The sequence below is a fragment of the Cyclopterus lumpus genome, chromosome 13, assembly GCF_009769545.1.
Source record: "Cyclopterus lumpus isolate fCycLum1 chromosome 13, fCycLum1.pri, whole genome shotgun sequence".
Lineage (NCBI taxonomy): Eukaryota > Metazoa > Chordata > Actinopteri > Perciformes > Cyclopteridae > Cyclopterus > Cyclopterus lumpus.
The window spans coordinates 4,017,256-4,033,441 of record NC_046978.1 but is presented as its reverse complement, the minus strand read 5'-3'; the positions used below and the strand labels follow the sequence as shown (position 1 = coordinate 4,033,441).

General features: G+C 38.8%; 1 protein-coding gene across 1 annotated transcript; it reads left to right on the top strand.

Annotated features, from left to right (window-relative positions):
- Positions 1-338: 338 nt before the first annotated feature.
- On the top strand, positions 339-15,334 carry ttc12 (tetratricopeptide repeat domain 12). Its single transcript, XM_034548956.1, has 21 exons — positions 339-393; positions 907-1,058; positions 1,333-1,354; positions 2,037-2,114; positions 2,229-2,350; positions 2,703-2,762; positions 3,253-3,324; positions 3,697-3,757; positions 4,091-4,279; positions 6,787-6,856; positions 8,731-8,819; positions 9,223-9,391; positions 9,702-9,797; positions 11,219-11,282; positions 11,401-11,535; positions 11,755-11,847; positions 12,185-12,253; positions 13,496-13,597; positions 13,720-13,819; positions 14,052-14,280; positions 15,256-15,334. The coding sequence occupies exons 1-21, from the start codon at positions 339-341 to the stop codon at positions 15,332-15,334; spliced, it is 2,106 nt and encodes a 701-aa protein (XP_034404847.1).
- Positions 15,335-16,186: the final 852 nt, after the last annotated feature.

Below are 16,186 nucleotides of genomic sequence, written 5' to 3'. Positions count from 1 at the left end.
AAGACTATGTGACACATAATGTGTAAGTGACACATTTTGATGAGCGACAACGACATTAGGTTTAATTTAGTTCGTTTGTAGACAACCTGGGTTAGTCAAAAAACTACTTTCAGCTTTTCTTTCCTTAGTATCCACTACGCCGGTATACGTTTGCATAACGACAGTGTGCATTTTCAAATTTAGCAGACAAATTTACGAGCGGCCGTGAATGCATCACGTCACTATGACAACTCAACGCTCAGACTTCTGACCAAATTTATTTAAGTAAATGTAGCTTTAAATAGAGCGTATTATCTTATTAACGCTAAATAATAAAATCTGACTTGAAAGGGCCAAGCATGATGGACAAACTTGAAGACATGGAGAGTTTTTTGAAGAATGTTGACAACATAAGTGAGTAATATAACGGTTAAACTTTGTGCCAGAATCAAGGGGAGAAATTCACGTAAAACTAGCTTAACAGTTAGCTAGTTAGCTAGCGTCGAACTGTAAGGCTATACAAACGAAGTTAACGCCAGATAGCTTTATAATTGAGTTAGATAATGCAGTATAACGTTAGCTAATTTAGAAACAGTTAACTCACTGAAATGACTGATGTGGTTCAGACAGTCTATTGTTTTATTAGGCCACATGTTGACGTTAATATTAACGTTAACGTTACCACTTTCCAGTGAACGCTGTCGATAACAGATATCTTAATGACGTCAGCGCCGTAATGTTTTCTGTAACCATTCAGAGTTGCAATGTTACAATATAGGAAATTGTATGAAACTTCAATCAGGTCAAAATAAACAATGTTAATAATCAAAGTATTTAAATTGGACATTTCACAACACAAGTGATTACTATGTGTGAATATGTGAGTTAAGCCTGTAAAAAGTAAAACATATTATTCATTACTTTCAGGTGAGTTAGTGAAGGATCTAAAGTCTTCTGATGTCGAAGTCCAGCAAAAAGCAATAAAGACAGCCGATTGCTATATCGCTGCCTTGGATGAACCCTGTAGGACAAAAGTCAACAAGACTACAATCAACACGGACCCACTTCAGCCTTCCTTGGTAAAGACATGCACACAAAGTCACGTACAGTTGGACTCCTTCCCTCGCTCTCCGTCTTTCTCACTCCTTCTCACTCCGTCTATACTTCTGTCTGTCTCACGCTCTCTGTTGTCATCTTCTGTCCCCCCAAAACAACACACAAACACACAGTGCACAACCAGCAACCTTGTCATTTCTGGTCTTGTAAGAAGGCACAAGGCAATGTAGTAGAGACTAGGTAGTTTGGTCGTTTTCTGTTAACATTCTCTTTAATTCTTATTTTCCTGTTTTACAGGATCTGCAGAATGACAGTCCAGGTGAGCAGGTTATTTGGTTGTCCCTTGCACTGAATTGAAACCTTATTTAAGCAGACATACATGTCCTCATTGTGCATATATAAATAAATGTTTTTCTGAGCCAAACAAATTACAGCAATAAATATAACCTCTATCTGTTTTTTTTCTAATTGTTCTGCTTTTAGTTGTCATTATATAGTAAGTAGGTATTCTACTGTCTCTGTTTAGCAGGTTTGTGACCCGCCATATGCTGTAGTAGGTAGAGGCAAGGTGTGCCATCAGCAACACTGACACTGGCCCTCTGGAATTTTATTTTCAAGGGTGACTGTTTTGTGCTATCTGCCACTCGCCTGTTAAGACCAGTTCAGATGCCCCCACCTTTTGTGATATCTTTGTCAATTGAGTTGTCAGACGTTTCACTCCCCCAAACTGTCAGTGTGTCATAGCAAGGAGTGCTATGGTTTAGAGGAAATTAATGATTGGACGTGAGTGATGTGTTTTTGTTGGTTTGTTTGTCTGGAGGCCTCTTACAATGCTTATTTGATAGGATACTTGTAGTACTGACTGTTTAGCCACCATAGCCCTAAAGAGCATTTAGCACACTAAATAAATGAGAAGTCACTGTAGTGATCTTAAAAGCTTGTATTACCATTTTTCACAATATGTCTCTTGTGTACAAATCTCTTGTTGTTTTTTTTACCAGAGACTTTCATGAAGATTATGGAGAGAGATGCTGAAGACAGGAGAGTAAGGAGGAATGAAAAAGCAAAAAAGGCAACCGGTTTGTTATTCTCTGTTCCTTAAAAATGCTGTTGGTGGTTCATCATTTGCTGCACTTGCTCTGTTTGACTACCAATGTATCCGTTTAGATTTTGTACCGTTTGTGTCACTGCAGAATTCAAAGACAAGGGAAATGAAGCGTATGCCCAAAAAGACTATGAAACTGCAATGAAGTATTACAGTGATGGCTTGGCAGAACTGAGGGACATGCAGCCATTGTACACCAACCGAGCACAAGTGAATATCTTCAACTATGTTCTTAATCTTTCAAATGTTTTAACAGAAAATCAAAATTCATCCCAGATTAAAAGCAAACATGACAAAAGAAAAAAGGAATCAAAACAGATCTGCTTTTGTGTGCCTATAACTGTGACTTAATGCAGAAACCTTTGGTTTGACAAATGTTTCAAGGCAGCTATTTAAATTTGAATATGATTATTCAAAGACCAAGCATTTTGAAAGTACGCGTTATGATATATTAATAAACAAACAATGCTCACTACTAATCACATTAAAAGAAAGGCTAGTTTTATTTTATTTCTGTTTTTGATGCCCAGTTATTGCCTGTCTAATGTCTAAATCTACTTAGGCCTACATCAAGCTGGGGAGATACAAGGAGGCCATCAGTGACTGTGAATTGGCCCTGAAGGTAAGGCCTAGCTGGGAACTAAGGTCAGTCAACTGGTGCCTCATTCGTCATAATTTCACAAGAGGCACTGTTCTTTGTGAATCTTGGGAGTTCCTAGGAGGTATATTTAGTAGGCCAATGGGTTGAGTGGGTAAACAGTGGGCTATGCTCTGCCCTACACTGCACTGAAACGGTGATGGATGCAGGACACAGGTCATCTGCAGTGTAGACATGTTCTCTGGAGAGAACATTGTCTTTATAATAGTAATTTTAAGTAATTCCTTCACATTTGGTAGATTGTTGGAGTTTTATTTACATCACTCAAGCTAAATGCAAGTTTACAATAATAACATCTTACTCAAGTTGTGGATGTAAGTATGTCTACAAAGCAACTGTTGTTTTTCTGTAATCATATCACTTAAACATATTTCTGGAGTGGAGGGTGCCTTTGAAGTTCAGATTGAACATTCATTTATTACTCTGCTAGTGTTGATTATTTTCTCTCTCTCAGTGTAATGAGAGGTGCATAAAGGCTTACCTACACATGGGGAAAGCAAATCGAGCGTTAAAGAAATATAAGGAGGTAAGAATGAATACTGTCATTACATCTTATAAATCCTGTTTTTTACACGTCACTCTTGTGTACAGACAGCATCTCTTCTTGCTATATTTAAAATATTGCAATATAATCAAAGTTGTATGCCTGCAATAGGTATTAAGCATACAAGCTGTCCTAGTCTCACATACATCTTCTGGAACACCTTTTTTGTATTGGTATTTCAACCCATTCACAGGAGCATAAGGTTGCATTTAATATTTCTATCTGGTGAAAATATTTGTGTAATACACCTGATGTAAAGTCTTTTGGAGTGACCAGAATAATTTCCATTTCCACGGGTTTAGAAGTGAAGCACATCATATAACCAGTGATTAACTAAATTCTTCCCTTTTTCAGTCCAGAAACTGCTTTCAAAAGATTGTGGAAATTGACCCTCTAATGGAGAAGATGGTGAAAGGTAAAGACATTTTTTGAAAATGATTCACTCTACATATTGGGCTAAATGTTTGGTCATAACATTACCTTTTTTTTACTTTGTGACAATCATGCACCTGTATTACTTTTGTAATAGGGCAAAATACCTGCATGCCTAAAGGTACTCAGGTGCTGCATGTTTATGGCAACTGGCGAGTAAGGTGGTCATCTCAGGATGGCTGTTTCACTATTAGGACACTTTCAGCCTTCTCTTTTCTGTGACAGGAACACTTCAGTTACTGCGAAGGAAAAACCTTCTGTCATATTGCAGTTGGCATCCTTTCTTTATTTTATCGCCTTTGCTTTCTCCATGCAGAATACCTGGACCAGGTTAATTTAGAAGAGGGAAGAGAGAATCAGGAGATGAATGCAAGACAAGAGTTTGACAAGGGAGAGGGGAATGGACCAAGAGTGCCCCAGCTGCTGGAGAAGTTTTCAAGGCCTGGCCAGATTCCTTTGTACTACTCTGGAGGATTGGAGATCCTGGCACAAGCAGTTACTGATTGTGAGTGTTCTTTGGGGAGAAATGTTGCACAATTTTCTTTCTCCTTTAATATCTTTAACTTTAACCTGCTTCACTGATCTGCTTAATGGACTTTTTCAGTTTAGTGGCTAGAATGGTCAGAACAATATTTAGCCTTTAAATGTTACGGAAGGTTATGCAGACAGTACTAAAAAGGAATACTTCACCCCCAAAATTACTATTTGTATATCAATAACTCACCCCATGTTATCTTGAATTCCTGTAGAAAAAGTTTTCACTACTTCCCAAACAAAAATAGGCAGGCACACTTCCCATGCGTATCCAGATGAGTAAATTACCTGCACAAACTTAAACTGTTTTAAATAGTTAGGTTTAGTGGAGAGTATACTGCTCGAGTTGTTTGAGAGTTTGATATAGTTTTGCTGTTTACCCCATTTACTTGAATTCATCAGGACCTTTCTTCGTTTTTTCAATCAACAAAGGTAGTACCACAGGATAAGTAATGATGACTATACAAATAGTAATTTTGGGGGTACGGTATTCCTTTAAGAACTCACAGCGAGCATTTTAGGGCATTATATCAGGTCAAGCAGGGCTGCAAAATTGATTGTTTCATGTCTAGTTTTAAGACAGTGGAAGAGAGGGGAGACCTAAAGCTGTCCGTCACTGATTAATCTTCATGCTCCATTTGCTTGTCTCAGTGAGCAAATTTTCAATATAGAATATAAAGCCACAATAAAAGAGCAACAACTCAGTGCTGCCTGGTGTGGTTGGCAACTGTGCAGATGATAGGTATACATAGACAATGTGACACTAACAGCTGCATAGAAATAGCTGTACTGAACAAAATTAGTAATGATTGTATACCATAATCAGCTCAAAAAACAAGTTGTCTATTTGTCAATACCTGGAGAGGAGAGAAATCCCCAATGTTGGTGTGATTTGATTCGTGATCTGTCACTGATCATCACCATTAGCAGAATTATACGGCATATACTGTACATGATGATGTAATTTGCTTGCTGAACTGCTGAGTGGGCTGTTTCGAGCCAGCAGCATTAGCTGTTCCATCAGTTAAGTGATGTTGTTATGAATAATTAACTTTAAGCCATTGTAATAGGTTTTCGTGATGGGCTGTGGAGGCATTGTTTGTTATATTTTGTGTTTTTGAGCAGATAAAGAGGGGGATTTTTATGGGGTGACAGCTAACACTATTCAGCCTTCTGGGGCTGTCTTAGGTGCAATTTAATGAACCACTTGTGATAGCAGGTGTCCATTCCAGAACTTCAGTGGCATTACCTGCACTCAATCCTGTCAAATTTAGAGTGTGTAGCTAGTGCCTGTTGGCTTTGTAGATTTATGACAGGCTAGCCTGAGGGCCTATAGATGAACAGTGGCCCTGGAGTATGCTAGGGGTTATCAAAGCTTATATATTGTATATTTCATTTTCTAGCAACCTCCCTGATAAATAATAAATACTGTATTAAACTTAGTTGAAAAAGAGTATTAGTCCACACCACAACTGTTCATCAAAGTAGCACAAAAAACAAGATATAGGAAATCCCATACTGCAACATGATTAAGGAAATCATGTCGAGCTTTAGCTTAGAATGAGTACAGTGAGCATTCAGATGAATGAAACCAAACAGGATAAGCAGGAATGTGCCCTGACAGAATTGTGATCTTGTGTTTGTGGTGCACAAGATGTTGCTCAATATTTGTTTATCAAGTCTTCTTCTGTATGAAAAGGGGCAATTGTAGACGGGCTGCAGCTGCTCTCCACCAGGTTGTTTACCCCTCCTCCGTCAGCTGCTGATATTTTTGGAAATGTTTTTGACCCAAGAAATTACTTTGAAACTCTTGATATTACTCTTGAGCTAGTACGTCAAGGTCAATGGCCCAATTAATTTTGTTATATTTCAGCTCAGAAGCTGTAGAAAAAGAGTTCTGACATGCTGCACCGCATTGCTGCTCTTATACAGTCCTTGTATACGTTCAGGTACTTTGAACACAGTCAAGACTAATAGGATTGATCGAGGGAAGCTTGAAGCTCAGTAAACCATACCTACAACCCACTTTGTTGTTAATTCATTGCTAACTCTGTGATTGTGTTTTAACTTGTATTACTACTTGTAATAATCCATATTCTTTGCACTGGCTGTCCACTAAAGAATGGTAAACATTCCTTATCCAATCACTCTTTTTTCTTCATTTAGAGTTAAATGATATAATGCCTGTCCCACAGTGCCATTCAATGGAAAAGGGCAACATTTACATAACTCACATCTGAAAGGATCTCAAAAGGGCTGACATTACTGTCTGTCTCCTAAAAGTGTTCCCTCAGTGCCCTGCTCTACTTCCTTTATACCCACCTCATTATAGGTGGAAAGTACACCATTCTTCAATGTTCCTTCCTTTCTCAACATATTTGATATATTCTTTAATCTCGTGCCCTTGACTGTGAACAATGCAAGCTAAACAAAAATGATATGCAGTTTTCTGCCTTCTTGACTGTTCTCTTTTAACAGGTACAGCCCAGACCCTTTTCCGACTGAACAATGGCTTTAGTGTCATCAGCAGCAATGACACGGTGAGAAGGTAAGGAGACCAGCGGGAGAGGCAGCTGTCAGCCCTCAGTGGAGCTTTGACAGATGGACCCAAAGAAAGGGGAAGACAAACACAATGATGGCCTAAACTAGAGAGATCATTCTCCGTCCGTCCGTCTCTCTCTCTCTCTCTCTCTCTCTCTCTCTCTCTCTGGTTGTTTGTGCGATAGCCTAAAGAGGAAAGTGCTGAGATGAGAAAGGTTCCTGTGTTATGTCCCTGAAAGAGGTTTGACTCTCTCATGTCAGATCAGTAAGGTTATCATTACATTCTCTTGTCTAACTAACACGTTCCATGTTGTCCATTGTTAGCACGGTCATTATTCAATTTAAAACACAGAGTGCAACAAAAGTTCAGTCTGAACCTCATGAAAATAGCCAATAAGGATACTGCTGTGAGCCAAATGCAAAAATGGTGAGCCAAAGAAGTCTATTGCATTGTTGCCTTCTACAAATTAGAAAAGCCAACATTTGTATTAAGAGCTAAAGAAAAATATAGCAAAGGGTCCAAAACGATGAAAAGTTTAAATTCAAGGTGCACCGTGTGGGCAGTGGTGGCCTATAGGTTAGAGAAGCTGGATGGCCATTAGTTCAATTCCCTGGACCATTAGGATAAATCTGGGTGAGGAAATGACCATTATTCATCATTCCCACCCCTGAGGTGCCCTTGAGTAAGGACTTCAACCCCAGCTGCTCCATTGGAGCTGCAGCGTGTGGTTAGTGAACAGTTACCAGGCGTGAATGTGTAGTTGGTGTGAATGTGATCAGGGTGTTCCCGAAAAAGAGAGCATTGCTCTCCGCCTAACAACACTCTGAAAACCAAAACATAATTAACATGTTATAGATATTAGAATAACAAATCATGCAATACATACTCATGATATGCTCACAAAACCCTTTCATGCACATTGGACTCTTTATATAGCTCACTGAAAGACATTGTCTTCATTCGTTAACTTTCGATAGTCGAGTGCCCTTTGGTATATAAAAACAGAGCCTTGCTAGTGCACTAAGATTGCTTAATAGCCATAATAAAATTAAAGGGCATCTTGGTCTTGTGGATTGCGTTTAATTGCTACCTGTGTCTGGTATAATTAACAAATATGTTACCATAAAGTAGATATTGGACTTGTGTCACATATATAGTTCATTCAGGAGAGACCAGTCAGATGAAGAAAGGATAATTGTTTATTGTTAACAGATGATATGTAATGATAAAGTCTCAGAGTCTTTGGCGCTTGGACTCTGCAGGGAGATTTGTAATTGAGGGCCGACTGCCCCGATCAGCAATGAGATAGATCCCCCCGTGGAGTCCAGACCTGGTGGTGGCTGATGAGCTGATGGAATGATGAGTGGATGAAGCTGATGGATCCGTGGAGACTGGGCGGAGATGGGGAGGTGGAGGGGTGCCTAACAGCAGCATGAATGAACTGAAGGTAGAGAGACAGTCTTATTTAAAAGAGACAGCAGCAAGATGATTGGCTAACAATGTCATTGTTTTGTTGTGCTTATTGGATGGAGGAGAACAGCTGATCTAAACAGCTGGTGTCATGATTGACAGCCTCAAACAATGAACGCAAGTAAATAATGAGTGAGCATGTGTGAGAAGGGATTGGCAGACATGTGAGGAATAAATCGCGGGCTTGCAAGAGTGTGGTCTTCCGATTGAACTTACGCTAAAGCTTCACTTCTGTTGTTGTAGTTTTCATTTTCATTTCACCCTCTGTGTTGTGTTGAGATACATTTGTATTGGCATACTTGCATATATGTAACATTTTTATTCTTTGACAGCATTATTTCAATTTGATTTGTATTATGTTAATTAGAAGAGAACTATGCTAATATCACTGCATTTTATTTTCTCTGTAGTTGTCTGTTGCAGGAAACAAAGGATCCAGACAGCCAGGAGTTGTGTGCGTCTGCTCTAAAATTATGGAGGGTTATTTGTTGTGGAAACGGTATGCTGTTAATTTGGAGCAAATTGCTCTCATTGAGTTACAAAGAAAAAGAGAAAAGAAAGAAAACATTGGGATACTACTATAATCCTCTATTATTATGCATTGTGGCCTTACTGCACCGCTTCTTTTGTCAAAGCTTAATTTGACTTTGAATCACACATGCTATGTGGGCTTTCTCACATCAAGCGCTAGTGCCAACTTTTATGCTCATGTTACACAGTTTGTGTGCGTGCGTGTGAATTCCATATATAAAAAAGCATTTCTTCAGTACCAACACAAGTATAGCAACCTAATATTCACGTCATTGTGTACAGACCAGGCTGTTGTTGTTTGGGAACATAACAGGGAACTGTGTCCAGTGAGCTCATTCTGAGTAGATACCATGTTCTCATTTTGCTTCCAGATGAAAACCAGAAAATGTTGATGACATTCCCACTCAACAGACAGTCCATTGTTCACTTGATAACATCAGAGCATGTAGCAGTGCACAAAGAATGCCTGGCATTACTATGTGTGTACTCACGGATGCCACATGGAAGACATTTGGCCATCGACAACCTGAATGTGCCAATGTAAGATATTCCTTTTTGTTGTCATTAGGTGCAACTGATGAGAGCGATCACATCGAGTAAAAACACACTTTAGTACATAGTTTTAATAATTACACTGGGTAGCCTAAGTGCTTTCTTATCATATGAAGGTCTGTTAATATCTGAGCTGCAGCTAATTGAATTTTCAGAAAATTTGGAAGAATTAACAATTGTATCGCTTGTCTTTGTCCTTATTATTGTACTGATATATTTTTCTTTGTATCCCTCTCTCTCTCTTCTTTTTTTCCTCTCTTTTTCTTTATCGCTCTCTATTCTTAATCTGGATCCAAAGGTTAGTGAAGAACCTCATGGCGTGCATCTCAAAGCCAGAGCAGCAGCAGCAGAACACAGCAGTGGACATTCTGCAGAACTTTGCAGCAGAAAACAAGTATTACTGAGACACAAACACACACCTTACTCTCCTCACACCCGCGGAAATGATACATGTTTATCTCTGAACAAGGAAATACATATTTTCAGATACTCTATGGCAGGCAATCTATTATCAACGTATACATCACTTCCATATATATTTAAAGTACTTTAAAATCCATCGCCATCATGTCGGTAGGGGAAATGGAAAGTGTGGCATCTTTAATAATCCAACATGTGCTCTCCAAGTGTTAATGTCACTTGAAGGTAAAAGGCAGTTTTCAACCTCTTTATTTATATCTCTGGCTCCTCCTGAAAACAAGACATGAAAGGACAACTCGGGCTCTCCAACACAGCGGGAAATAAGTCGATGTGTCAAGCAGTAGAATGGGGAGATCAGTTTCCCCTGTCTATAGCTCAAAGAGAATTACTCAACAAAAACGTGTTATATCCTACAGGAGTTTTCTCTTCAGTGTTGACCCTCAGCTTAAGGATAATATTGGAGTATAAAATAATACACAACTGTTCCAAGTCCCATATTGATTTCAAATCTTCCAAACCATTTACAGTATGTATATACATGTGTACATTTGGTTTTATATAACACTATTGTAATGTACAGCATATTTATCTCTGCCAGGTGTAAGCCTGGAGAGAGGTTATGTGTTTGGTCGTGTGTGTAAATGTGAGAGTCTCTGCGTCTGTGACTGAGTGAGTGTGCACCTCTGTGTCTGTTCACGGCTAATCTCGCATTCTGCTGCAGCAAACATTATAATATTTTGTGTGTCCAGTTATGGCTGCATGCTTAAGAACCTCTCTTGGTCACGGTGACTCACACTTTCTTAAAAAAACACCTTTGATTAGGGGTTTTATACTGCCATTGACCCCACACTCACCACTCTTAGCGATCACTAGTGATGACACAGCTGACTGCATCGGCGACCGACAGCCGCTCCTCTGCTGCCAGAGACAGTCGGAGGGAAATCAGTTTGCACACTGTTATTGTTTTGGACGGTGTGTGTTTAACAGCTCACAGAACTATAGTATACACACTGCTGTACCTTGCTGTCACTCAGCCGCTGCGAAGAAATGTATTCCACGACAACTTTGAGCCTATGACTTGTTTTTTTACTTTGAAAAGTCTGTTTGATGACGCTTTACAGCACTGGTTGTATTCACTCTTCTCAATACCGCAGTAGTTGTTGCAGGAACATCTGGTGGAATTCCACCTACTTGATTCATGCTGGGCTGTAAATTATTTAAACTTACTTCTTCCTCACCCAAGTATCAATATTGGAACACAACAATGAGCATGATGTTTTGCGTTGGACTTCTGTTTAATAGCTGAACCATTGTGTATGTTTATACATACATACCCATATACATAGTATGTCTATATTACATGTACAGTAGAAACATTTTCCTATTTTCTTACAGATTTTGCATTCAGTTAAGGGACGTGTTGACAAACTCCGTCATTGTGCCATTTACAAAATTACTGGTAAGATATGTAGATACAAAGTTTCATATTAATATACACTACACACTGAATATCTATAAGTGTGTGTATGTGTGTGTTCGTGAGCAAATGTGCACACCTGTTTTCTTCCTTTTGTCAGAGAAATATCAGCAAGACCAATCGGCATGTCCTTGCATCGCTGATATCGGCGATTGGCTGTCTGGCTCGAGATGACGTCATCTGCCACAGTTTGGCTCATGATCCAGAATGTTGGAAGACTTTTGTGGTCGCCATTGTCAGTATCATTACAGACTGGTCTCTTTGCATAGAAAAATACAATCATTTGTTCATTGAGTTCAGTTCAGATATCAGCACCTAAAGAAATACAACACAAAAGTTTAGTCTGAATGACATAATTATAGTATAGATATAAATATTCTAAAAATGTTAAGCTGTTTTTTAAACTCAATGCATGCATTTTATTCAGTGTATAATCTGTTTGCTATCATTGTAGAGGCAGTGCAGTGCTTGTGAATACAAGGAGCTAATTTACCCAATGCTTGGTTTGATCATCAACCTTTCAGCTATCACATCCCCAATCATTCAGGTAAGTAAGGTGATGTATGATAATTACTTTCAGTTAGGCATGGGTATGTTATGAATGTCAAAATAAACTTCTGTCTTAGTTAATAGTGGGAAATGTACCAACTGATACTGTGTCTTAGATAAGGTTGAGCTGAATTGTCATTCAGTTTGGTGGGCACCTTGGTATAATGAAATGTTTTGACAGAACATTCACTACATGAGACTTTAAAATATTCTGTATTGTAAAACATATAAAACGCTATGGTACAAGGGAAGAAGAGGGAGCACGTGTGTGACCCATGGTGTGATGCCATCTATTCAGAGGTGAAATAAATGTAAGAATTGGTTTCGCCACGTAGGAGCATGCTGTTTCACTCTGCAACTGCTGCCTGGGTCTTCTGAGGGATAGTGATGGAGGAGTGATAACTGTGAGTGAAACTATTTACTACACTTCAGTATTCCAGAGGGTTTAAAACACCAACACATAATATACACTGTATGTTGTTGCTTCTCTGTATCATAACTCCCATTTGGTTTTCATTTGTGGCTTTAATACTGTGTGTTGGACCAAGAAAGGTTTGAAAATTATAAGTACTTGATGATGATTGATGGCATTTTTCTCTTGTTGGTTTTTACATTTCCATACAAACTATAAGGCATACAACCATCATTTCAGTTAACTCATCAACAATAAAAGACATTTTTCTTGAGTAACAGGCTTTTTCTGTTGCTTGTAGCCTCACTGGCAATGTACCACACAAGGTGGTAACAACAATGCACAATGTTCCAAGGATCCTATGCGTCATTACAGTTGATTAAAACTCCAGCTCCAGGTGCTGTTGTCTGTGATAATGGCTGTTACAGCAGTTTCACACTGCCTATGCAATGCCCTCAGAGTCCCACACTTCCACCCATCTGTCTCCTTATTTTGTTTTAGTGCTCTCTCACTGCATGGCAGGAACCTTTTCTTCATTGTCACCTGCCGACATCCTTGAACCAAGATTCAATGTTTTTCTCTGCTCTTGTCTTTTCTTGTCCTGTCTTTATTTCTCTTACATCTTTAAAGCATCATAACGTTTAAACCAAAGCACTAAAGCCCCAATTACTGCTGCTGCGATGTCTTGTTTGAACTTTTGTAAATGAGCTTTCTTGAGTGCTTTTTTCAAAATCGCATACTAACATATTAGTATAACGTAAAATTAAGGATGTAGTGCATTCACACAGCACAGTAAATAGATGTTGTGACTCAACAGTTCCCTCCTGCAAGACAAAGCAAGCACCCATGTGTGACCTTTAATTATTTGTTGTAGTTATTCTTCTCGTCTTATCTTTTTATCATCTTGTCCTTGAAAGGTTCACTAGGTGCAACTCACTCACCTTCATACAATTGACTTTCTGTCCTTTTTTGCTGTAAACACACTCCATAACACCTACTGATTTCACGTCTTAGGTTTCTCTTTTCCTACTCTATTTCAACACCATCAAATTCTCTTTGTGTCCAGTAGAAATGTTTTAGGTTTCTTTCTGCTAACTTTCATTCTCCCTCTTCAGTTTTCTCTTGCTATCCTGTCTATTTATCTGCTCCTTTTCCCCATCTTTCTTTCTTCTTCTACTTTTCTCTTTCTTCTGTTATCTCCACTTCTAATGCCAACATTCGTCTTGTCCTCCAGAGAGCCACAGGTGTGCTGAGCACTGTCCTCCCTCAGTCCCCTGAGGCCGTTCAGCATGTTGTTGAGGGGGGTGCGATCCGGACCATGCGCTTGATATTGAAGGTGCATAACTAACTGTACACATTACCAAGTATTTTTTAATACATCAACAATTATTTGTATTTGACTTGTGGAATGATTCTATTTCCCAATCATCAATGCTATTTCTGTGTCTGCCTACCCAGGGAACCGGGCAGACTGCTACCAAGTATGCCATTAAGACTCTGACAGTGTGCACTGCTGCCAGTCAATTGGCACGGGAGGAGCTGGTGAAGTCTGATAAAAGTGAGACATGATTGACATGTTAGCATTACTTTTACAAACTCGCTCATTAGTTTCTGAATAATATTTTAGGGTTGACCTAATATGCAAACAAAGTGTGTGTGCGTGTGTACATTCATTTGCATATGTGTGTGCAGTATATCTGTTGATTTTCATGGCATTGCATATGTGTATGTTGATACATTTAAAATTGCTATTCCTTGCTTATTCGCTATTTATTTTTCATTCTACACAGAACTGTCTATTTTGTGTCATTTGCTGGCTTCCAGCCGTGATGAGATGGTGTCAGGAAATGCAGCCCTGTGCTTGGCCCACTGCCTTGAATTGGAGGGAATTGGCAGCACCCTGCTCGGCACTGATATTGTGCTGCTCCTGCTGCGCCATGCAGCAGGAGACGCGAAGAGGACATCTGTGCAGCAAAATGCAGCGATTGCTCTGGGGAAGCTGTGTCGATCCGAGCCCAGGTGCCCTCTCACCTCTTTCTCTAAACCACATGCTGCTGATTACATTCTAGAAACTAGCCTGAAGGAGCACTGGCAGACACTGAAATGAGATAATGCAATGTTATGGCTCTGGTTAAAAGAGTTTGTCACGCATTCGGCAAGTGTCAGACTTCTGTCCCAGGCTGGCCTGAACTATATTCAAATATTGAATATATTTGTATTTGCATTACAAAATCAGTATAAATATACATACAAAAATATATATACATTTTCTAACTAATGTGGGACTAACTACACTAATGCAAAGTATTAGCCTTAACATTATCTCATAGTCGATAGTTCTGTGTGACATTTAATTTTTTACTAACTGACCACAGCAAATGAGTTATACTCTCATTGTATGTCTCTTGTCTGAATACTCAAAAAATATAAATTTGAGTGATTTTTACAAAGGCTGAAACATACATCAACAAATTGTGAAAGAAGTGAACGGGTTTGAATGCTTTCTGAATACACTGTATACCCTTTGGCCTTTTGGTATTTGGGCCAGCGCTACTAAACATCTTATGCTAAATACAACTACATATATACACAAAAGTTACACGTCTACATTACCTACACGTTTATAATAGCTCCACTGACCTTAAGTTCAATATTTATTTGTATTGTTTTTATTGGGAAAGGGTTTTATTTGCACTCCAGTGTAAAATTCAAGTGTTCATTTATTTCTACTCAATGATGTTTTACTGCTCTAGGCCATCTTCCATAGTGCAGCACCATTCTGATTTTGTGAGTATAATTGTTGTGTTGTACTGTCCTGAATAATGGAAGAAGGCAGCAACAAACATGTCTCTTTGTTTTTAGGATTTTCTTTTACTGTACCTTCAGGCTACAAAGCTCTGCGGTGACTGTGTTGAGGATTTTCAATTGAATGCCACCCCACTGAACACACTGCCACTGTGTTTTCTTTTAATAAACTGCTTTCTTCAATTCCAGACATAAGAACAAACTTCGAGAACTTCATGGCTTTGAGATCCTGCACTCCTGTATGAAGCTCACCACATGGACGCCATAGCACATTTTTACTCTCCTTGCTTGTCATCAGTCTTGTTCTCCTCTGTAGTCTGTTTGGGTTTATACATATAACCACATGAAGAAAACCATCGTTTTTTGTAGTCATATAATTCCTCTTTCTCTTCTCTCTAAGTATTTTTAATTGCTATTCCAATCACTATATATCATTTTTATGTCTAGAGAATATCCAAAGATCTATTTTATTAGAATTCGATTCTGCTCCTAATTGCTTCATAAACAAGGCTATACACTTTAGCAACCTTATTGTGCGTTGTTATTTTTCATGCAATGTGAATGTGTGTGGTTGATTACCATCACTATTAGTGGATGGAGGTCCATGTGCAGTAACACATGTAATTTCTGAAGAATGGCTATTGATCAGGCAGCATTACCATACTGATGGGATTTGAAGTGAGACACAAGCTTAAGGTTTAAGGCTTTACATAGGGTTCATCCATCTTGAAGGTCTAGCGCTTATTTACCATGAAGTATGTTAAATGCAAATTATGGAGTACCGAACAGCTAGTATTACTGGCAGATCTCAGCTATACCTCTATGGAACCATAATCACAAGTCCTAATATAATTGTGTGTCTTTAAAGGATAATTTTACTTTGCATCAGCCTTTGGTTTAAAGCTCTTATCTTTTTGTTCTTTAGCTGTGTGGTCGGTTTGTTTATTTTTGGTTTTATTTTCCAGGAAAGGTGCTTTTCTTTGTCTTTACTGATTTAACAAAAAACGTCTTTGTTATCTGTGTTGGGATTCTTCAGGGAGACACGGTTTTCCAAACTGTGCCCCTTATCCACACCCACCACCATGCATTTTGAAGACTGTTTACAGTGAGACTGAGTCTG